Source organism: Syngnathoides biaculeatus, chromosome 7 (assembly GCF_019802595.1).
Source record: "Syngnathoides biaculeatus isolate LvHL_M chromosome 7, ASM1980259v1, whole genome shotgun sequence".
Lineage (NCBI taxonomy): Eukaryota > Metazoa > Chordata > Actinopteri > Syngnathiformes > Syngnathidae > Syngnathoides > Syngnathoides biaculeatus.
Window position 1 is genome coordinate 12,921,405 of NC_084646.1, and position 25,136 is coordinate 12,946,540.

Here is a 25,136-nt window from a genome sequence, read left to right on the forward strand (position 1 = left end):
GTTAATGTATGCAAAATATGGGGGAAAAAATAATTCATCCAGATTTACTACTTATAATTTATCAATATTAGTCAACCACTTAATAAGATAAATATAAAATGTTCACAATAAAGGACTTTATATTTTACTGTTTAGTGTATTATTTACAATATATTATTTAACCAATAATCTAATGAGACAAAAAAAATACATTAATGAAACAATTTTTATAAAACTATGATATGACGATATTGCTATTCATCTGCCGGGATTTTTACTCTATTTACACACACATACACTTGTATGACATTGACTTCAAATATTATAATACATTCGACTGTTTAAAAAAAAAAAAAAATATATATATATATATATATATAATACACAATATTTTCTGTACATTTTAGGGTTGGACTATTCTTTCTTCAAATATGTTGACAGTGTGTCTAAATAAGTGTGTAAATCTAAATAGAGTTGACCCCCCCATATGCTCATTTTTCGGCACACGCGGATTCTCCTATTTTCAGATTATTTTCCAATTTTTGTTTCCCTTTATCTTAAGATTTATCCCTGAAAATGCTTGCTGACTGATTATCACTGCTTATTCAAGAATTTGCGGCTTTGTATATATATATATATATATATATATATATATATATATATATATATATATATATATATATATTTCCCCCCCTCAGTGCATTTATGACCGTCATCAATTACTTTTTGCAGTCTGGACCGGTCACTATCCCCTTTGAATAGCGGGGGGTCCACTGGATGATAAAAGGGGTAAAATCTGGGCAGGAAAATGTTTTTTCAAAAAATTATTTTGACATTATTTCTCTGTATGACAGATTTTCACCAATTCTGGCTGGGCGTGGAACATATTTCCTTCCATAAATTGGGGCTCACTATAATTGCTTGCAATGAACAAGTAGCGTCATGATCATAAAGATGCCTCATTAATTATGTGATTTTGCCCAGCCAATCAGCAGAGAACCCCAAAGTGCGGCGAGATATTTTCATGTAAAAACACATTGTGACTGAATATTATCCAGACAGCGCGTGAGAGATGATTAAAATTGTGTGCGCTTTGCTGTCACGGCGTCCCGCCCATCAGCTATCAGTGGAATCAATGACAACACGCTGTGACAAACAAGCGCAACCGCCAGTGTCACGAAAGAGAGAAAGCCGCCGGTGTTTGTTTGGCGCGGGCTCGACACAAGTGTGGGAATGAATGAAAAACAATTAGAACGGAAGGCGAGAGTGCAGTCAATTATGAGGCCCATCTTGTAAGATTGTCTCTCCATTGATTTGTTGGGGTGTGGGTGGGGATCTTTGTCTCAACCACAATTCACCTAATTGCACTCACGCTGACCTTCTAATTACTGCAGCAAGAAGACCCGGATGTTCTCACCTGACTGCTGTCCGGACTGATTTCGACACCACAGTGGGACCGAAGGGAACAGATTTAGCATCTGTCATTTATGTCAAGGGCAACATGTCGACCTTGTCATTAGCACGTCTGCCTTACAGTTCTGAAGTACGAGGTTTGAATCTTTGCTCAAATCTTTCTGGACGGAGTTTTCCCTGTTTTACGCTTGTTTGGAGTTTTTCACGACATGCTTCTCATCCTCCAAAAATCAGAATGCAAGACAAAGTTGTCCATAGACTGGTGAACAGTCCTTGGTGTGCCACACGTCAATTGGGATAGGCTTTCGCTAACCTGTTGAGGGCAGGAGCTATAGAAAAATCAATGGCTGGTGACGTAAACCTCTATTAGTTGCTCATTGGTTGAGTTTTGTTGCCTCTGTTTGAAAAAAAAAAAAATCTTTTACACTGACCATCTAAGACAGGATTTTCACAGTTTCTGTCCTGTGTGTAAGGTGCCATGTAGGATGGGCCATGGAATCCCAGCTTCTGATGTACATTGTATTAGTGGTCTAACAAAGACTGAACACCACCAACTGACACCATGCTGCCCTTGAGATAAAAAACAAAACAAAACGTTGCTTAGTATATAAAAACTGAATTGAATTCCAAGCACTAGTAGCGTCAGAACAGCTGGACATTTCAGAAAAGCAACCGTTTATCCCTCCCACTGAGCGGCATACAATCGAAGTAATCAAGACTGATTAGATAATTACTTGCAAATATGATAATAGAATAGATATGAACATACCTGGTGGGATGAACCCAAAAGCCCAGTTGGGTACCAAGATGCCAAAAGGGTTTCTCACGCCTTTGCTGTCCGTCACCACCGGAGTCTTGTGTTCCTCTGACTTCGGGATGTAGCCCTTAGAAGGTGGCCAATGACTTCCAAAGACAAAGGACTCAGACACTGCCAACCTGGACTCCATTTGTGTAACACTGTCCTTTGCGTCCGACCTAACGCTTGTCAACTGGCTGGTGGTGGTTGTTGTTGATTCCACAGAGAAGTCACCCCCCAAGTTGCTCGTAGTCTTCTCCATCCATGAGATGGATGGTTCCTGTGAAGAGGAGCTTTTGGTGGAAAGTTCAATAGTGGTTGCTGTGGTTTCAGGTTCTGTGATGGGAGTGTTTCTTGTTGTCAGAACCTGGGCCGTTGTAATCTCAGTGGTGGTCAGTACATCCATTAAGGACTCCTGCGTGGAAGTGACTACCTTGGCTGCACCACGACCGGGCTTTCTGCCCAGACCTTTCCTTTGCTTCTTAAGAAAGGGAGTGAAACCACCACTAGAACCGTTCTCTCCACTTTGTGACAAAGAAGATGAAAAAGCAGAAGAGAGGTTGTCAGTCGGCCGGTGGACATAGATGATCTCTCCCCTGACCTCTTCGGCTGTTTGAGGTGAGGTGGTGGTGGTGGTGGTTGGTTGCGCCACGAGCTGCCACCGAGACAAAGTAGTGTGTTCAACCACTGTGACAGGTTCACTCTGGCTTTGGTGGAGTGAAGACTCAGATTCTGGACTGAGGTTGACATCACTGCTGGGAACAGTATTAACAAAGTTGCCAGTAAAACTGTTCCCCTCACTACTCCCCTCTACTTCCTTTTTTTGATCAGTCCCAGTTTCAGTAGTTGTTTGTGCCTCATCTCCATCGTGGTGGCTACCCTCACCAGAATAGTTTTCCAATGTGTCCTGTTGAAACGAGTCGGGCAGCGTTATCATCTCAAGGGACCCCGATTTGGCTTCCAGGGGCTCCCAAGTGCGATGTCTGACAACATTCTTGGGAAAGACTCCTCTGAAGTGCCCTACAGACTTGATGGGCCACGCCGGACCTGCTTTGCGAACCTTCACCGGTTCACTGGGGCTTGATTTGCTTTCAGGGCCCAGTGCAGTCATTCCTACGGGAAACAGAAAGTGAGAGTAATTAATTTGAATGCATTAACAGGGGGCAAGTAGGTGTGGGCTGCATTAATTTCATGGCTGCGGGATTAGCAATTAAACCTTAAGACTGGCTTACACAATATTTATGAACCATTTAGGGAGCAAAGTGCCATTTTTCTTTCGGCTTGTCCCGTTATGGGTCGCCACAGCGTGTCATCTTTTTCCATCTAAGCCTATTTTGTGCATCCTCCTCTTGAACACCCAGTGTCTTCCCTCTCAACATCCATCAACCTTTTTTCAGTGTTCTTCTCGCTCTTTTGCCTGGCTGCTCTATCCTCAGCACCCTTCTACCAATAAATACTCACTCTCTCGCCTCTGAACATGTCCAAACCATCGAAGTCTGCTGTCTCTAACCTTGTCTGCAAAACATCCAATTTTGGCTGTCCCTCGAATGACCTAATTTCTAATCCTATCCAACCTGCTCACTCAGAGCAAGAACCCCAACATCTTCATTTCTGCTACCTCCAGTTCTGCTTCCTGTTGTTTCTTCAGTGCCACCGTCTCTAATCCGTACATCATGGCTGGCCTCACCACTGTTTTGTAAACTTTGCCCTTCATCCTGGCTGAGTCTCTTCTGTCACATAGCACACCAGACACCTTCCGCCCATTGTTCCAAACCGCTTGGACCCGTTTCTTCACTTCCTTACCACACCCTCCATTGCTCTGTATTGTTGACCCCAAATATTTGAAGTCATCCACCCTCGCCATCTTTTCTCCCTGGAGCTTCACTCTTCTTCCTCCGCCCCTCTCATTCACGCACTTATATTCTGTTTTACTTCGGCTAATCTAAACATTCAGTCCATCTCTCATAAACTAACAAAAATCTGATCGCAATTCAAATTCAAAATTCAAATGGAGATTTTGTAAAGGACCTGAAAAACACACTGGCTGCTGGAGTAGAGTTGCTACCTCACAGAAGTCAATTTAGGAGACTGACCGGCTACTGGTTGAAGTATATTTTAATCATGTTGAAAGGAGTGTTAATTAGTGATGCTTCCCATAACCGTCGAATACCCGAATGTATTGAGCAACCATGGTTATACAAGTTGTTTTTCACTCACCTGTTTTTCACTCACTTGTTTTTCTGGTCAAGACGTCTTGACCGTTTCACTATTGTGTTTGCATGCATACACTCTCTTGTTTTTCGCATATAAGTTGTTTTTCACTATCTTGTTCACATGCATACCAAAGACGAACATTGTTGTGGGATGTCTTGACAGTTATGGCTGCGTAAGATTTTTCTCAGAGCCTGAAGGACACACTTCGGTGTCAATAGTAAATCGGATACAATTGTTGCGGCGCCAGGTGGGACGGGTAGGCCACCCGTCCTTTCTCCCGCACGCAACTGAAAAGTATAATAGAGAGATGCAGAGTACAAACAGGTAGAGTCTGCTGCGGGTTTCGTACGGACGCCCAGCTGGTTGACAAGCGGACCTCTACCTGGGTGATTGGCTCTCCACCTTCTCGGCATAGGTAAGGGGCTCATATGATTGATTTCACGCAATGTCAACTGTGTTTTGAGAACTTGCATTTGGTCGAAATAAATATGCCAGTTATTGAGGCTAAATAGCATTTGGGAACGTTGGTCTTTTGTTGAGTGTCGTCTTTGTCTCCTGAGCGCCGACCGGCACCGATCCTTTCAATAAAACACATGTACAACTGATATAAACGCAAAGTATCTTTATGACGACTGTAGGAAATATGATCCCCATGTTGACGAGCCACTCTTCTGCATCCATCCGCTTAACTCAATTGTTCTAATGTTGGACAAGAATAATGACATTGCTACAAAAATACAGACTGAGGAAAGAATACAGCTGGAAAGTAAATTGGCTGAGGCAGGAGAATTGCTAGCAGCTAAACCAGCAGATTCAGCTCCATCGCTTGACTGGCAAGTCGCTGTCATGGAAACCTCCCAGCTGTTCCTCCTCCAAGACTTCAAGTCTATGTGGGAGCTTACAGTATTAGCTGTTAGGCGCCAGGTAGTGCTAAAAGTAGCAACATCAACATACCCCAGAATAAACACAGGTTTCTAAAGCACATTTTAATCGCATAAAAACCTACCCTGAGAACTAAGAAACAGAAATATGATCTCTAGCAACTCTTTCTCTAGCAAGTCTCCATGTTCTTCTGACCCTGGGCGCTTTCCTCTTTAAAAATAGTTGTAGCTACAACTAAGAAACATGATGAAAAATGCAATCCTATTGACACAAATGACAGGACAACTCGAATGCCTCCATTTTCCTCTGATCTTAGCTGCTTTTCACCATCTAGGCCACAGCAACAGTTCCGGTTACAACTGAAAACATTTTATATTATGCATAATTCACTTATAATGCTAAAAAAATGCAAAAGCATTGACTCAGACTACAGTACTCTATATATTAAGTGGGTCGGCTCGGCTTTGTCTCAGTAATAAAACCGTTTCTAGTGTAGTGAGTCATCTCTCAATTGCACTCTGTAGTCTTTAAACATGGCTGCTCAGAAGCAGTAAAAGACATCAGATGTTTTTTTGCCGTATATTTTATCGGAATTCACAAGCGGGTGACAGGCGCTTCTGGGCACATTTTACTGTACGTTTTGGGGCTTTTCATTCCTCGGCTGGCAGAAAGTCTCGGCGTAATTAAGACAGCAACAAAAAATAAAAAAAAGACATGAAAAAGCAGGACTGGGTATTCAAAATTATTTCCCACTTCTCAATTTCTCCTCTCCGGACTGTTTTACTCGAAGCAACCTCCTGTGACGAGAGAAGCCGATTGGCGGAATGACTCAACTTCTGTTTGTTTAGACCAAGTGGTCCCAAGTATCTTATCTGCTCCTGGTCTTAAAGCAGACACCGCCGTCGTCTTAATCAATAATTCATCCTGTCAGCATGTGTGACTCATTGCTGCTTTGTGTTTATTTAGGCCAGCGGTGTTATTGAGAGGACCCGGCGAGTTTTGCCCGACGCTTATCGAGCATGTAAACGTATATAGAACAGATTACCACCAGAGGGAGAACATACACAAATACTGTATGCATTAAATATTAAAAGGCATAATGTATTATTCAAAATCCGTTGCCTGATGTTTTAGGGGAAGTTTGCCGGCGTGTGATTATTTTCAAGAGGAGGCAGGACAAGCTAATTGCTGCAAATTCTTCTACTATGTTCACTGATGCGCAAAAAACGCAAAATAATCACGATTAATCACGTCATTCATTCAGTGAGACGAGACATACACACTAGAGATTTTCAAGTCGGAAACGATCGATTCTGTGATTAATTTGTTGTCAATTCTTTAGCCATAGGAAATTACGTAAAATAAGATTTGGCAAAACTGTAGCCAGAGTTTTTTTTTGTGATCTTATTTACATTTTATTCCAATGTGACTTTTATGAGGGTTTTATAGGATATATATATATATATATATATATATATATATATATAATATATATATATACACACACACACACCACACACACACACACCACACACATTTTTTTTGTTTGATAGTTAAACCCAAAATTATATAGTACATAGCAGTCAAAAATTGGTTATCAAGGGATTTTTGTTCTCTGTTGGTGATATTTTAGCTTGAAATGACCAGAATGAGGCTTTAAGAAGTTAATGACAAATATGTACCATGTGTACTGTTTTCACAGTAAAATGCATGAATGCAAATTATTAATTTTCTTGATTTAACGAGAGAATTCTGAGGAAACATACTGTTCCCCTTTTAGCCCTTCTTAGAGTCTTGAAAAATTACACATTTAAGTCTTTAGATTGACATTGATAGAGAAGTAAAAATGATAGAGATTTTTGGACAAAATGTAAAAGTAATTTTTAAAGGTGAACTCAGTAGGAAAGTTCACACTTTCTAGTCTGATTTATAGCTATAAGATGAAAAGAAAAAGTTAACTCAAAATGTGGCCATGATATGATTCATTTAAGTCAAAAAAGAGCTTGCAATATGATATGATGGCACTGTTTAATACAGCAATTAATCTGATAAACATGATAGCCTTTCACCAATATCAGGAGCAGAAAGCAAACCCCCAAAAATATTTTCGTTATTACAGTGAGGAACAAAAGTACTTGAACACCCTTTCAAGTTCTCCCACTAAGAAATCATGTAGGGGTTTGAAATTTTCATTGTAGGTGATCATCTAAAAAGAAAAATACAGAAATCACAATGTACAATTTATTTGTGTGATACAGCTGCAAAAAAGCATTTGAACACCTGAGACAAACGCTCTTAATATTTGGTAGAGTAGCCTTTGTTTCTAATTACAGAGGTCAAACGTTTCCTTTGGTTGTTCAACAGGTTTGCACACACTGCAGGAGGGATTTTGGCCCACTCCTCCACACAGAAGTTCTCTAGATCAGACAGGTTTCTGGGCTGTCGCTAAGAAACACAGAGTTTCAGCTCCCTCCAAAGATTTTCTATTGGATTTAGGTCTGGAGACTGGCTAGACCATGCCAGAACCTTGATATGCTTCTTACGGAGCCACTCTATGGTTTTCCTGGCTGTGTGCTTCGAGTCATTGTCATGTTGAAAGACCCAGCCACGACCCATCTTCAATGCTCTGACTGAGGGAAAGAGGTTGTTCCCCAAAATCTCACAACACATGGCTGCGGTCATCCTTTACTTAATACAGTGCAGTCGTCCTGTCCCATGTGCAGAAAAACACCCCCAAAGCATGATGCTACCACCCCCATGCTTCACAGTAGGGATGGTGTTCTTGGGATAGAACTCATTATTCGTCTTCCTCCAAACACGGTTAGAGGAATGATGACCAAAAAGTTCAATTTTGGTCTCATCTGACCACAAAACATTCTCCCATGACTACTCTGTATCATCCAAATGGTCATTGGCAAACTTAAGACGGGCCTTGACATGTGCTGGTTTCGACAGGGGAATCTTCTCTTCCGTGCCATGCGTGATTTCAAACCATGACGTCTTGATGTATTACCAACAGTCACCCTGGAAACAGTGGTCCCAGCTCTATTCAGGTCATTAACCAAGTCCTGTCATGTAGTCCTGGGCCGATCCCTCAGCTTTCTAAGGATCATTGAGACGCCTCGAGGTGATATCTTGCATGGGGCTCCACTCCGATTGAGATTGGCCGTCATTTTTAGCTTCTTCCATTTTCTAATGATTGCTCCAACAGTGGACCCTTTTTTTTTTTTTAACCAAGCTGCTTGGCTATTTCTCCGTAGCCCTTTCCAGCCAAGTGGAGTTGTACAATTTTGTCTCTGGTGTCTTTGGACAGCTCTTTGGTCTTGCCCATGTTCCAAGTTTGAGTCTTACTGATTGTATGGGGTGGACAGGTGTCTTTATGCAGCTAACAACCTCACAAAGGTGCCTCTGACTCAGGGTCATACATGGAGTGGAAGTGAACTTTTAAAGGCGGATAGCAGGTTTTTGAAGGTCAGAATTATAGCTGATAGACAGGTGTTCAAACACTTATTTGCACCTGTATCACACAAATAAATAAATTATAAGTGGGAGAACTTGCAGTATAGTAGGGTGTTCAAATACTTATTTTCTTCACTGTAGATGGAATTAGTATGATCAAAATTAATGTCACGTTATTGAGTCAAGGGACATATTTTTTGTGCATTAGACTGACAGCACACCACCTTAAAAGTACTGTTTACTGTCATAATGATGGCCACGTCTCAATTTCCCTCACAAATATATACCGGTATGTATATTTATAATGTGAAATCTAGGTCTATTTATTTGAATACAAAGCAATCATTCTGTTGTATTAATGGTAAGAGGAATGTCAGCAGGTCAATTAAATCTACTGGAAGAGAAAATGTTGTGCCTGTCAGTTCACATCACTGGCATAAATAGGTGAACAAATATTTGCAGATAATAGGTAATCATTTTGGAACCAACTCAGTGAAATTGGAGCATTTCCTGCGGCAGACGTACATGAGAATCGCTGATCTAAGTTGTCATTTAGGGAGCAACTGAAGAAGGCAATATTTAATGTAGCGGGTACATTGTCGTCCTGCGAGCGCAATACTTGGCAGTGTCAACGTTTACTTCCACTGCTAACAAAAAGCTGTTGGCATACTTTGCCAAGCTTAATGCAACCGACAAACGCTGCGCCACAAACCACGAGTGACGACGCTTCACCGGTGTAAGAAGCCCACAGGAGTCGGGCAGAAGTGATATTAAACTGCCGGTGGATCAGGCTGACAACGCGAGTGACAGACGCGGAAGAGAGATGTACGATGAACACCGCTGCCCCCCCATCTGCAGGTATAACATTTAATAATAATAATAAATAAATAAATAAATAAAGTTAGAGGAGAAGTTATTGCAAGGGTGTGTGAATCATGTCAGGAGCATCTACACTGCCTGTCAGCTCTTCTGTCACAACAGTTTGGTCCTCCCAGGGGTGCAAAGGGAAACATTGTGGAGGAGGAATGCGACGCTCGGGGTGCCAATGCAGAACTCAAATGAACTTTTTTTTTTTTTTTTATATGCACATTAGAGCTTAAGCCTTTAAATCTGACCTTATCCAGTAAATGCTTTTAAGAAAAAAAAATCTTAGAGTGCTCGTATGTTTAGGCCAACCTTTGTCGATTTACTAGGACATGCGATTGATATATTTGAGATTTATGAGCTCGAATCACATCAAAGTATTCACTGCCTTTTTCTCAATACTTCATTGCAGCCCCTTTAGATGTGACGTGACCATATGAAAGTTTTTTTTTTAAAATCTCGATTCTTTTTGTTATCTTCATCTGTTCAGTTTCAGCAAACACAATTATGAGTAGGTTAAAAAATATCTTTAGTTTGGTGCGCAAAGGCGACACTGCAGGGGGGCTGATGTGGGAGGTGGGGTCACAATAAGTCATTTGGGGAGGAAATGTCTGCGAATGAGCATCCTCAAGATGTTCAGTGGAGTCTAGCTTATCCACTTTTGCAATAAGGCTCTCTATCCATCCATCTATCCATTTTCCGAGCCGCTTATCCTCACAAGGGTCGCTGGAGCGCCGGAGGCTATCGGGCAGTAGGCGGGGTCCACCCTGAACCGGTTGCCAGCCAATCGCAGGGAACATAAAGACAACCAACAGTCACACGATCACATCTAAGGATGCATATCATAAAAAAATGTGATGAAAATGAAGCATTGTGGTGACTGATTTAGGACAAAAAGATCACGACATTAAAATTTCGGGACATTTACAAACGAGAGAGTCACGCACCCAGTCCTTCGGAGCCACTTTTGGAGTAAAGAAAATGAATTGATGTATTTTGTTTCCGGGAGGAAAAAAATTATGAATGAAAGGACAAATGAATGACTAAAAGACAAATAAGAGGTGATTACATAATATGCTCTACATAATGCTCTTACCATTATCAGCAAACTTGCCATCCAGCTGTGTATTGGCCTCAATTTGCCCCGCGCTCTCGACTGCAGGCGCAACTGGAACCAGCGGCTCCTCCTCTTTCTCCTGCTCCGACAGACCCTCCTCAGCACTCTGTAATCTGCTCGCGTGGAGAAGCCTGGAAGGAGAAGCATCACTCCCGCGCTCCATAATGGCGTTGTCGCTGCCGCCCTCGTCTTCACTGCCTTGGGAACTGAAAGTCTGGTTCCTGTCGGAGGTGTCCCCGATTCCTTTCCCAGTCCAGTACTTGAAGGGCGTCATCAGCGCATTGACAATGTCAGCAAGCACGCTTTTGCTCGTGTGAGGCTTGGCAGTGATGGAGGCCACTGATGGGAAAGTATCAAAAGAAGGATCTTCTTCTTCTTCTTGAGCAGAACCTCCATGGGTCTGTAGCTCCGCAGGCGTACTGCCGTCTTTTGGGTCATCGGGGTGCTGCGGGTGGGACCCGCTGGTCGGGACGGCATCTTTTTGCACATCCCGACCCAGCTCGGGCCTCAAATGGATGACCGCGTGCTCGTCGGAAATGTCAGAGGTGTTGTTCACGGAGGTTTCGTTCAGGTCCGCCGCGTCGGTCCAAGAGGGGGTCTCGGGAAGTGGGGAGGCTTGCTGGGTGGCACTGAGTGAGGAGTCAGCCCGTGCAACTGGGTTTGACGTGTGGAGCAAAGAGAGGGGCTCTGTGGTGTAGACATCTACAGGTTGCTGGGCTAAAAAAGAAAATAATAAAAAACAAAAACACACAAAAAAAAAAAAAACACAAAAGGGACACTTATACTTCATTTTTAGCCACTTCAGTTTTTCCACGCATATTATATATATAGCCCTATTCACGCATATTATATATATATATATATATATATATATATATATATTTATTTATTTATTTATTTCTGTAGACCTTGCAGACGTTTTATCATAATTTAAAAAACTGCTTTTTCAAATTTTTGTTTTAGTTTAAAAAAATGACACTCATTTTCAAAAGCTAATCATGAATTTATTTAATTTTTAAAATAGAATTTTATTATATTCATATGGATTTTATAGATATATTTGTATCTTTTTTTTCCAATGTATTTAAGATTTAAAAAAGCTGCGACCCCCAATCTAATAAAAAACTGATAAATATATGAATCATAACATTTTTACTGAAAGTAAGAAGGTTTTCACCATCATTTTGTATTTGTTTATATATTTACTACTTTTATCCATTAAAATTATACATTTTTGATAATGACAGCCATCTTTTACTAATGTTATTTTAATAAACAACTGCAACAGTACGTTTTCAGGCAAAGAAAAAACATTGGTGCAAATAGTAAAAATCGGTGTATGATTGAAGCAGTGGTGAAAAAAGCTTTATAATTACCTACAGATGCCAAAAGGGAGGCAAAGCACCACTTTTGTCTCAACAATACTCAACATCCCTACAACATTGTTTCTTGCACTGACAGTCAAATTTACAAATTCATGAGCAAGGGAAAGTGATGTTTTTGACCACGTTTGAAGCAGGTATTTATTTTTAGATCCTGTTTTGATCGCTAGTCCAGTTTTGAGGGGAAAGAAACAAACAATATGCGTAAACAAGCCTCCCCATTTTATTGCATTTGTATATTTTTAGATTATGTATTGCATCTTTTATACACTCTTGAACCTACTTCTTGTCCCATGTTAATTTGGTGTTATTTATAGGCGTGATCAGCAATAGAAATCAGAAGAATAAAATGATTTTTTTTAAGTTTCTTTAAATAGGGTTTGATACCATTTCTTATTTTGTATTCTCTACCTTTCTTTCTTTAATGCGATTGTAATTGCCGTACCACTCGTGCGCTGTCACACCGTTTTGCATACACGCCGTTGGTGAGGCTACGCCCCCGACTGGGAATTTAGCGGTGTAGCTTGGGATGTGTTGAAAGGAGGACGTCTATTATTCAAACCGTTATTGACATTTTCATCCCCTTTGAGCTTTCCGGAAAACAATTTGTTTCAAGCCTACATATTGTAAAGATGGTGATCTGCAAGCTTGATTTTGACAAATGCACTGGCACGCTATTCCGTGGCAGTTGTTGTTGTTTTTTTTTTTTTTTTTTGACTTAAAATGAATTGCGACTGCACAAGGTTTATGACGTGACAGCTGTCAATGTCAATCATTCTGACTCCGTTCCAGATTGGAAAACACCCTCATAGGAATATGGATTCATAGTACTTCTTCATTCATCCCATTCACAATTTAATTTTATATATTTGTATTCATGGATTCACGGTGGATCAACTAGTAAAGCGTCGGCCTCACAGTTCTGAGGACCCCTGTTTGATCCCGGCCCCACCTGTGTGGAGTTTGCATGTTCTCCCCGTGCCTGCGTGGGTTTACTCCAGGCACTCCAGTTTCCTCCCACATCTCAAAAACATGCAACATTAATTGGGCACTCTAAATTGCCCCTACGTGTGATTGTGAGTGCGGCTGTTGTCTGTCTCTATGTGCCCTGCGAATGGCTGGCAACCAGTTCAGCGTGTAGCCTGCCTCCTGCCCTTTAACAGCATGGACAGGGTCCAGCACTCCTGCGACCCTTGTGAGGATAAGCGGCTAAGAAAATTGATGGATGAATAAGTCTAATACAACCTCTGGTGCTAAACGGAATCACTGCTTTCCTTTGTCAGAAAGTCAAACAAAGCGTTAAGTAGCTAAAAAAATGGATGGATGTATTATGTGACAATAATAATATTATTAAAAATAAAAATCTCTCAGACAGTACCTCGGTAACAGTAAGCATCAAACACGGCCGTGGTGTCGGGGAAGCCGGTCCGATTGGGGTTGCTGTAGACCGTGCGCACGCCGGGTTCGTCCCCACCGCAGTTCTTCCGCGGGACGTTGATGGGGTAGCGCACGCTCCCGTCGGCCAGCCAACCCGGGTCGCACCGGTCCAGGCCGGCCTGCCAGGCCAGGTAGAGCTGGCCCACGGTGGCCAGCTGGGCTCCCAGCGAATGGCAATGGGTGGAGGCTGTGGCCAGATTCAGCTTCTCCACCACTGTGGAGTGAAACACTTCACCTGGGAAGGAGAAACAGTTCCTCGGTTTCCTTCTATAGTGTAGCAAAGATTCACAAAAGGGTTGGCATTCAAAATATGCAATATGTGAGCAAAAATCTTCAAGATCTTCAAGTTGTTTGTCACTCAAGTTTCGTGCCAAACTAAAATAGAATTATACATTATGAATTGACAGTAATTACATAACACTGCCTCAAAGTCCACTGGCATCATGTTAACATACTGTATAAGGAGAAATGCTGCAGATGGGCGAACGAATCAGATCGATGCTGCGACGATACAACCCTTTAAGTGACAGTTCTTTGAATGCAAGCGGTGGAGCAACACAGACAGATAATCGCACATTCTTTATCCTCTACAAAAAACACTAAATGAGTGCATCATCCTGAGGAGCTGAGACCGTCTGCATACTGTACAGTATATCTGTATTTCTGTATGATATTGCCCCCAGTTGGCCAAGGCTTGCACACCAGAATGACCAACACAATATTCAGTGAATTGAAATAACAATGTGGAAAAAAACAGCTTGATTTTGTAAGTTTTTATATCATAAAGTACAATATCATAAAGGTGCTATTTTTCCCCATTAGAGTACATAATTTCTGTAGATTTTGCTGGTAGAACCTGGAACACAATAAAACCATTTCCATTCATTTCAATGGCTAAAGCTGTTTTGAGATTTGCGTGTTTTGCGTTATGAGCGTGGTCATAGAACAAAACCTATGACACCACTGTGATGTGAAAATTAAAATAAAGAAAATATTATAGAGCACAAGCTAATCTCCCAAGTCCAAAATTAATGCAGGACGCTTGGTCATGCCACACGAAGCAGAATTTTCATACAATTTGCACATTGTGATCAATTCTTAAAAGTCATTAACAATTACAACCACATTGCATTATTAAATCCAGACAAAAATCTACAAATAAGGAAAGCACAGAGCATGCAAAAGCATATGCCTGCCCTCAATGTTTTTGAATGTTGTATGTATTATTCATGATAACCGCCACCACCGTGCAGCACAGAAATAAACAGAGCCCCTTGAAATAATCCACAAAGTCGGGCCGTCCCAACAGAGCATTAAATCACGGCGGCAGCCAGACCCAAATCCAAAAGGAAGGACCCTTGTCTCCTCTAGTCGCCTACCTTGTAGTCGCCTGGCGAAGCAGTAGACATCAAACAGCTCGTCCGGGAACCTATTGCCATAGTTACGGATGCCGGGTGAGTCATCACGATCGCCATAGCAACCGGGCCGAGGCGACTGGATGGGATACCTGCAGAGCGCAGTGAGTGATTGGTGAGCAAAACACAGTAGAAGTAGCACTGGCACGCTGAAGCCAAGTCTTCAGTTTTTGCTATTAAGATGAAATTGGAACAGATATTGAAAAACTTCAACACAAAACTTTGCCCAACCAGACTCTACAGTAGGGCTGTCAGACATTTTTGTCGTGAGCCACATTTATGGTCACGGTTCCATCTCAAAGGGTCTTCATGACTGTGAACCTCTACACAAAACAATGATGGATGACTAGTTTTGAAATTAGGTCGGCACGGTGGATCAGCTGGTAAAGCGTTGGCCTTACTGTTCTGAGGTCCCGGGTTCAATCCCGGCCCCGCCTGTGTGGAGTTTGCATGTTCGTCCTGTGCCTGCGTGGGTTTCCTCCGGGCACTCCGGTTTCCTCCCACATCCCAAAAACATGCAACATTAATTGGAAACTTTAAATTGCCGCTCGGTGTGATTGTGAGTGCAGCTGTTTGTCTTGATGTGCCCTGCGATTGGGTAGCAACCAGTTCAGGCACTACCCCGCCTCCTGCCCGTTGACAGCTGGGATAGGCTCCAGCACTCCCCGTGACCCTCGTGAGGATAAGCAGCGAAGAAAATGGATGGATGGATAGTTTTGAAATTAGTTAGCAAATAATTGTTTCATTTTTCAAAAATGGGATTGCAACAAATCAACGCTATTAAAAGTGATGAACATTTTTAAATTTGGTATTTGAGCAAGAAATTCTGTGCCCTGTTTTGCTTTCGCGGGCCATTTAAAATGATATGCTGGGCCAAATCTGGCCCTCGGGCCTTCAGTTTGACACCAGCCCTGTATAGAATGTAAATCCAGGGATTCGTGTTATGGATGGATGAATGAATATCACTTATTTTGTCTCGACTATCGCTGGTTCCACTGTTAGGATTTAAAATGAATATTTTTCATTTAATTTCATTCCGTCCTCAGCTGTAATCATATTTGATCAGAATTTTTCAAAATTAACCCAAAAGGAATGGGGCAAATTCCCTGGGAACAACAACATAGAAAAAGAAAGAAAAAAAACATCCCCCCCGATGGTGTAATAAAGTGAAAGCCCGCCATTCACAAGTCACAACACGCTCAAGGCAATTAGAAAGAACAAGTTGCTCCCTTTAGTGTTGAATAATTACACATCCATCTTGGTTGGTGATTGTTTCTAAACAATTCATACTCGAGGGAGGTGGAGGCGGGAAGCCAGTGAGAGGTTAAAGGCGTCAGGAATTTGTAGTTTGGCGATCCATATTCCGCCACCAGCTCGAGCCAATATCCTACAAGGAGATGATTAAATGGCTACTTGCGCACCAAAAACCCAGAACATGCAAACAACACACTACATGCTATTTGCCCCCCCCCCCCAGATGTTTTCATGCAGGAAAATGGAAAACCATGTTGTGGTTTCCTTTCCCAGACCCCCCCCCCCAACCCCCCCCCCAACCTGACGAATCAATGGCAGCTTCGCTATTAATTGGACACTTGGCTGATGTTCACTTCGAGTCTGCGCAAATGTGGAGCAATTAGCCGTGTCCCCAGTGGAAACAAAGGGAGTACGAAGGGAGGGCGGCGAAAGGAGGGGGAAAAAAAAATACCAAAACAACCTGCCAGCGAGACAAGAGTCACTCAGTCTCCTTGACGACCGCGGCAAAGTGTAATTAAAATGTAAATATGAGCCCAGTCGAGCTCGGAGGCTGCTAATGTCGGCGGGCAGGAATGACTGACAGCGGGGAGCGTTGTTCGAATACGTGCGCAAACACGCTATTAGGAGCAATCATGGAGTGCTTACATACTCCGAAAATACTGTATAGCGGACTCTGCTACAGTCTGGAGCCGCCACTTGATTTGTTGTTCTAGCAATGCCATAACGATCATATACAGTACACCATATTGGGCCTTTGGGTGAGATTTCTGGATGAACTTAAAATGCACTATAAACTTTACACAAGTTGCTGTTCTATAATATGAAAATTTCCGAGGATGGAACTCCACCTCTTTGGCTTTCTGTGACTCTTCCAGTCTCTCTGTATCACTGTTGCGACCTGCCGTCGACAGTCTGACAGTTTAAGCTCTGTGGTCACCTCCATTTGAGAAAATCATGTTTGAACTCTGCTGGCAAGGTTCAGTCGGACAATGGACCTTTCCGACTGGCGAACTTAAGCTCCACCCCCCTTAGCGACATTTGCCATGTCCCACAAGCTTACAAAATGGCGACTGAACAGAACATGTTTAAAGTTGATTCTCTAATGCGTATTACAGATAATATTGCGGTATGTTTTTTGCCAAATGCGTCAGACTTGTCCAAAAGAGTTCTACAGAGAGGTCTCAACAATTTGACACAAGGATATGCACACGGAAGATTTTGGACGGAGCAGGACGCAATGTCAGAGTTACAGCGAAACGTGGCCGATCGATGCAAAAAAGTTTGACGCCTCACAAACTTCATATTGAAATCCAGCAGGATAAAAAAGTGGAATCGTACTGCGCGTGTAAAGCAGGGGGAGTACTTTTTACTTGGAAAGATCACGAGTAATATCATTGTAGTCTTTATAAGTGAGTTAGGTTCGATTTTCTACATTCAAACAATGGTGATTTACTCAGAAGCATAGTAATCAGATGAAAAACTTTCATTTGGCTGATAATGGAACCCAATGCTCGGTCTTAAAAGTCTGATGTGATACAAATAGACATTTCTCTTGCATAACATTGCGCATTTACGTATTACGAACCCGACTCCTTGGCATAGAACATTACACACTTCATTCAGCAGGTCAGTGATACACTAACAAAGTGAAAGTTGTTCTCCTGCAATGTATAAAGCGCTGATAATAAATCAAACTCACTTATCCTTGAACATACAGTGTTGCGTTTGTTGATATTGTTCACATTTAGTTGTACGCGCGCTCTTGCGCAAGCCTTAATCCATTGTAGCTACTTCGTCAACTGTGTTTTAGGCTTTGGAAAATGAATAAACTGGGCCCCTTGTAACCTAGCAGGATATCTTTTCAGAATTGCACGTTCCCCAAGCGCATCTGAGGACCATTTTCTTCGTAACATGAACTTTTCCAAGCGCACACTACTGACAAGCAGCATTGCTTGTGGGACGATACGGCGAGAAGGGCGAGTCAAGCCAGGGGTTAAGACAACGCGGCTAACTGATTGGCTATTATTGTACGAGTGATTGACAGGTCGGAAAGGTCCATTGTTTGTTGCCGCTTGGTCTCATGAGGTCAAAATGTGAAGGGCATGCTGAGGAGAACTTCTGAAATACTCATTCTGACTGAATCCGGATACTGAATGGTCGAACACTTGTTGTGACTTTTCCTTTCAGCTCCGTGTTAGAGAACAAGTTGTGCAAAAATGGCTAAACATTGATCAGCTGTGCCTGCAAAACTTTAAAAAAAGGTCACATTTACATCAGCTCTCAAGGTTATAGTACATTTTAGATCCATCCTTAAATCTAACCTGAAAGCCCAACATCGCTGATGTTTTTCTTATTACAAGGACAAAAAGTCACCCACAGAACTGCACCAAAGGCTGAGCTATTAATACAAGCGAAAAACAAATCATAGAGCTTTGTACTGCATTTGGGTTTGTTTTTGGAGTTTAGAGGCTATTTCCTGGTCCAGTGAGGATGAAAAACAGAAACAGGTGCTAGTAGGATTCAGGAGGATGGACAGTTTCAACGGTAACATACTAACTCCCGGACCAAGAACTAAAATTTGTTGAAATATAATTGATTGTACAAATGTAATTAGTTGTTCCTTTGTTTGTTTAATTTCTCCAAACAAAAGCATCCATTAGAGAGGTTGTAGTCAGCTATATGTCATTAAAAGTCGAGTTGAAGTCCTTCAAATGAGATGTCATGAGTATTTTTTTCCAGTAAAGTAACGCAAATTGCACCACAGAATGATTTTGCACAAAGACATTCTAAACAGACCAAGAGAAGAAAAACAAGATTAAAAATAAAACCCAATTGTTACCCAGAATATAGTTGTAATTAGCGGCATCCAAACAGAAGAGCGATGTCAAAAGGACGTGATAAGGGCTTTGTCGAATTCAAACCTTTAAACGATGTAAAGTAATTAGGTCGACTAGTCAAATAATTGCTTCTGCCTATAAATTACAGCATAGTGAAATCATCTCAATTTACAGTACACACAAATTTACTCCGTGTGAAATCCGAGGGCTATTTTGGTGAAACAAAATGTTGTTCTTCTGTTTCCAGTTGTATGGAAACAAGTGGAAGATCATTTACCAGTTCTGACTGGATGCACTTCTCGACGTGCAATCAAGCATCGTCACCAAGGAAGCAAACAAAATAAGGCCTAAGGGCTTATTTCCATTGTGATTCCCATCACGCAAATGCACCCAAAAAAAAAAAAAAACAACAAAGGCTTAAAAGTGCAAAATCGAAAAAGCAATCAAACGGATATGAAAACAAGGCAATTCAAATGTTTAAATGAAAGCGATGTACAGGAGTACATATTAGTACTGTAATCACATTTTTTTCTTTTAAGGCGCGTAAACCTGAAAAACAACGATAGCAGCAGGGCAATAAGGCTCTCCATTTTGATAACGGAAGATCATTAAAACTTGATGACAATTTTTTTCATTGTGGTTCTTTTGAAGCCAGTCAAGGAATCACTTGTTTTGATTTAGCTTGACAAGCTGTTACATTGCGCACACAAGAAAGCTAGTTTTGACAATAATGTCTTTAAATTAGTAAGTGAGAAAGTCAGTAGAACTCGAGTCAAAAACTGGTGTGTCTTACAAGTGCAGAGTACTTTAGCAGATACTTTGGGACCTCACCGTACGGTCTGGTCCGACAGCCACCCGGCGTCACAGTTCTCGTAGCCGTCGGCAAAGGCGGCCTGCAGCTGAGCCGGCGTGGCGATGGTCGCGGAGTTCTCGGCGCAGACCCTTTTGGCGTCGGCAAAGGACAGGGCGTAACGGTCGGGGGGAGCGCGGTAATGAAAGAGGACGCCTGGAGTGGGAAGAGGCACGAGAAGTCAATCTCGGAGCCTGAAAACATAAGCAGGTACGAGGGCTGTGGAAGAAACAGCAACATGGATGGCAACGTTGGACAAGGACACGTCGATCCGTACAGCCACCTGAGAATATTTGCATTAGACAGTGACTGGCGTACTTATATTTTTATGTCATGTCATTATCCAAGCTTGTTATCCTCACAAGGGTTGCGGGAAAGTTGGAGTCCATCCCTGCTAGCTTCGGCGAAAGGTGGGCGACTCCCTGAACTGGTCGCCAGTCAGTCGCAGGGCAGATATCTACACCATCACTGAGCGGGAATCGATCCCACGCTGCCTACACCAAAGGTGTGTTTACCACCACACCATCAGTGACTTCTTACATTTTTATATGATATAAAACAAAAAAAAAATGGTGATCCAAAAGTGTTAGGACAGTGAGGCTAATTATTTTTGACAAAGTGGAACAGACGGACTTGAATACATTAAAGTCAATAAAACTCATGATTTATTTCGCATTAGGAGTAGGCCCGAGTTCTGAAATCAGACAATTGTTGCATTCTTCTTTTGTGATGCTTTACCAGGCTTCTTTCAGATGCTGGTTTTGGGGGCGTGTCTCCCTTTAGTTTCATCTTTGTAATGTAAAATGCATTCTCTTTAAGGTTTAAGTCTGGAGATTGAGTCAACACTGTTATTTTAGTAGTGTTTAGCTCTCTGACTGCGGTGGAATTTCCCACTCTGCTCTTTGCTAAGAAAAAAAAAAAAAAAAAAAAAAAAAAAAAAAAAATCACTGCATTGGACGCATACAGCCTCAGGGCCAATCCTATAATTCATGTTAATGAGCCAGTCCATAGATTTGGTTTGTTTGTGACTGTCACAAGCCTCCAGCCTTTTGATCAAATTTTATACTGTACTATAAATGTATTGAAATTTAAAGATATAAACTATGAATGAACAGGAGAAAATCTCGTTTTAACTATAATCCTATTTTTAAACTCAACTTTTTCACGTCACTCCTCTTTTCTTCAGCGTCTATTGCAATCAATTATGCAAATAAGGCTATGAGATCATCTAGCGGCTTTTTTGACAGTCAATTGCTACTTTCCTTACTGAGGAATTGGCAACACGGCCTCAGCAGACCTTACAAGATGTCCTTTTATGTTTGGGAACATGGACAGATCCTTTCTTTCTCCCAATTTTTGCCTCTGGAAAAGGTTAATTGTTTTTCCTGATTTTTGTAGGGTCATTGCAGTACTTTTTTTTCCCCCCAACACTGCCCTGAGCCTCAGGATTGGTTTGCATCCCTATTTTTATTCATGTTCGCTCCTGCCCTTTGGAGGTTGTTGCTGCATTTGCTTTTAAGAATTCTTTCTACCTCTCGCCATCGTTTTCCTTAAAGGGAAATTCCGGTGGTTTGGATCAACAACGTATCCAATAGGTCATGTAATATGTACTGTATCTTGATGACATAATGTTAATCCTCTCTCATTTAATGGTGGTTTGAGAAGATTTTTAATCATTTTACAAATGTTCAGGGGCGCTACCATTTTAGCGAGTCACATGACCTACGTCCGCGGATGTGTCATATGAGATGCCGCACCAAAGGCTTGATTACATGGGACATCATGATTCCCAGCGCTGATTTCTCGGATTTATCCTCATTTGATGATGAAATAGCAGTATCGGTTGATCGGGAAGACGGAGGAATACTTCCATACAGATTTGAACCTGTGGATGGTTCTTCGGATGAGATTGATGCGGAGTCTGACGAGTGAGCTCCGCCGAGCTGCGGGGCCGGGAGCGAGCTCCAGCTGTAAATAATGTTGAATATTCGGATTGTTCTTCGGGCAGAATGACATGGAATCTGGGGGGGGAGGGGGGCGTGAGCGAGCTCCCCGAGCCCCGGCGAGCTAGCTCCGCCGAGAGGAGGGGCCGTGAGCACTAGCATTAGCGGAGCTCGCTCGTCAGACTCCGCGTCATTCCCATCCGAACAACCATCTGAATATTCAAGATTGTTTACAGCCAAAGGTTCAAATATGTATGGAAGTATTCCTCCGTCTTCCCGATCAACCGATACTGCTATTTCTTCATCAGATGAGGATAAATTGGAGAAATCAGCGCTGGGCATAATGGTGTCCCATGCAATCGAGCCTTTGGTGCGGCACCTGATACGTCACATCCGCGCAGGTAGGTCATGTGACCCGCCAAAATGGCGGCGCCCGGCCCCTGAAAATGCGTAATCGGCGATAAAAATCTTCTCAAACCACCATTAAATGAGAGAGGATTAACATTACATTGTCAAGATATACGTATTCATTGATCCAAACCATTGGAATTTCCCTTTAATCTATATGTGGGTTATCTCACACAGTTGCCCCCCCACGCAGCTATTGGTCAATGCAATTAGGAACAAAGTAAGTCGGACTTCCCAGAGCTGTGAAAAGTAGCAATCCCGTTTAAATAGGAAAGCAATAGCTTTCGATCACGCCCGCTATTTGGCTGCCACTCACACAGCTCGACCGACATGAAACCAGTGGGTGTCTGGCTGCCAACGTGGCAACTATCAGGGAGAGTGACACGGATCCATGAGAGGTGGAGAGCAAGGTGGCCGTGAGCTCAGGAACACGCCAAGCTCTAGGTATCCTATATCCTAAAAGGGCCATCCGTCCTTTAGCAGAAACATTGAGGCTGACCAGGCAAATGCGCAATCCGTGCATGAGAGAGGAAAATTGTGTTCTCGTACATCATCATATTCTGGGACAAGAACAGCAAGGGGCCATTTCAAGGTAAACCCAGAGTGCATTATGAATTTACAGTGTGAGCATTTCTGGGCCCTCCAGAGTAATAAAATATACTATACATACTGGACTGTAACTATCATCGGGGAACCAACTTGTGTCTCCACGTACACAATGCATTTTCAGCTGAATATTTTCCCCGCACTAATGAGTCCATAAAAATGCACATTCAGTATTTTTACTATTGGGAGACAAACACACTACCATCTACATTTTTCCAAGAATCCTAATTTACATTTGAAGCAAAGAAAGATCGCAACTTCCAATTATTGATTCTCAACCAATAGGGACAACTCCTTTGGTGAGTTGGTTGTGGTTTTTAATTTATGACTTGGCAAAAAAAAGGACGTAAACATCCGGGTAACACACTCTTGGTCACTTTCTCCAACAACCAGCTAACCTTCGCTTCTCCACCAAATGCAGAAACCCACTAACAACCGAGATGTCATGCGTACTTGACATCGTTAACGTTTCACCTAAATGTTTATTAGCAAAATCCCTGAAGACTCCTTATGTCTCCACAAAGAAGCAAAAATTCTCTGTCGGGAGAAAAAATAAAAATTTACCGTGCATGTCAAGATGCTCATATAAAATAAATTCAAGGAGCATCAGAAATCCCGCAGTATGCGGGCACATGAACAGCACATACCAGAAACAACTGACTTCAAAGCAAAATCATTAACTTCTTGTACAGCTTGGATTCTTGAGACTTTTTCCCTTCATGTCATGGGCACACAGTTTCGTGTTGATCGATGAAACTTGCAAATTATTTTCGAACATTCCAAGGAGGGCTGGTGAAGGACTTTTGCGGGGTCATGTTTGGGACCGCTACAAGACCAGAATCCACACACTTGTGAACAGTTTTCAGGGACGTTGAGCCTCAAAATGTAAATTTTCTCGTGAGGCTGCAATATTTCAATACAGGGAGTCCTCGGGTTAAGGCGATCTCAACCTAAGACGTTTCGATTTTACAACGCCCGTCCCACGACCGCCATTTTGGCTGGCTAATGCTTGCCCGTGTTTGTGCGCTGGGAGTATCTTCGTATTTTTTGCCCTCCTTTTTAGACATTATGGCCCCAAAGAAGAAAGTTGCGTATTTTAGCAATGCTTCTGGCGCCAAAATAAAATCCATTGCCATCATAAAACGATTGGAGAAAGGAGAGACAGCAATACCACCAAGGCTTCAGTCGGCCGACCGTGGTGACAAGACAAAGCCCGTATTTTACAGCATGTGAAGGGTTCCGTACTCATGACGGATAGATCACAAAACAAGCTTCTTTGATACTTGTCAAGATGGAGAGGATTGAGAACCAGGTTCCTTCGCAACAGCTAAGCACAGCCTCCCCTTCTTCTTCTCCATCCACTGCTCAGCAGTCATGCTAAGTACATCGTCTTGTGTATTTCAATGTATTTGTGTTTGATACAAAGTATTTGGAAGTAGATTCTGACTTTAATGGTGGAATCCGACTTAAGTCGAAATTCGATTTAAGTCACTATTGTAGGAACGGATCCCAGTCGGAGACAGACGACTCCCTGTATACACTTTATGAAATTGTTCCGGTGATCGGTGTGCTGTGAGAATACAAATTGGGTCTGGGTTCAATAAAGCTTGGGAAACAATGGCCTTGTCTATTAAAACACTATTTCAACCAAGGCTGACGGTTCTCCAGTTAAACCAGTTCCCCGCATCACCACAAGGGACCCGAACGATCAATAGTGCCGTGTCTAAGAGACATGCAATTGACTCGGGAATACGTGCGCTGAGAAGCAAAGCAAGCGACTGTGAGTAAGGCATTGTGTGAGAAATCAACGAAGGGATATACTTTGAAACGAGTCTGGAGAAAGATCCGCATGCGTTAATATGATACTGATACAGCCAAGCTGTATCAATAATGGCTAATGGTTAAAAGCAAGCGTTTGAGTGGGGAAGAGAAGCGCAATGGCCAATTAAAAGCAAACCCTGGAGACGGCAACTCCTCGCTAGCAACGTAATTGGCTTCGGTCTGAATCGCCGGCGGCCGCAGCTCGCTAATCAACCGGTCGACGGCGCTGGGATGAAAAAGGGGAACGCGTTCACATTTTCGTAGCAACGTACATAGCGGGAGATGCTCAGGAGAAAAAGGCGGTGTAGGAGGACAGTGCAAGCAAGTCCTGCTGTTGGAGCAGTCATTGACCTTGCGCGAAAACAAAAAGGATGAAGCCAGTGTGAAATTCATCAATCCTGTTCAAAATGCTAACATTTTGGGGGTAAAATAAATAAATAAATAAATAAAATTCAACAC

The 25,136-nt window shown here is 42.3% G+C and overlaps 1 protein-coding gene across 9 annotated transcripts in view; it reads right to left on the reverse strand.

Annotated features, from left to right (window-relative positions):
* ncanb (neurocan b) overlaps window positions 1-25,136 on the reverse strand; it is a 190,551-nt gene that overhangs the window by 68,259 nt on the left and 97,156 nt on the right. For all 9 annotated transcript variants that reach the window (XM_061825960.1, XM_061825961.1, XM_061825958.1 and 6 more), the window contains 5 exons: window positions 19,881-20,055; window positions 14,923-15,050; window positions 13,485-13,778; window positions 10,704-11,441; window positions 2,162-3,301 (listed from right to left, as the gene is read on the reverse strand). In XM_061825960.1, coding sequence (XP_061681944.1) covers window positions 2,162-3,301; window positions 10,704-11,441; window positions 13,485-13,778; window positions 14,923-15,050; window positions 19,881-20,055 — 2,475 coding nt within the window. The remainder of the gene's footprint in view (window positions 1-2,161; window positions 3,302-10,703; window positions 11,442-13,484; window positions 13,779-14,922; window positions 15,051-19,880; window positions 20,056-25,136) is intronic.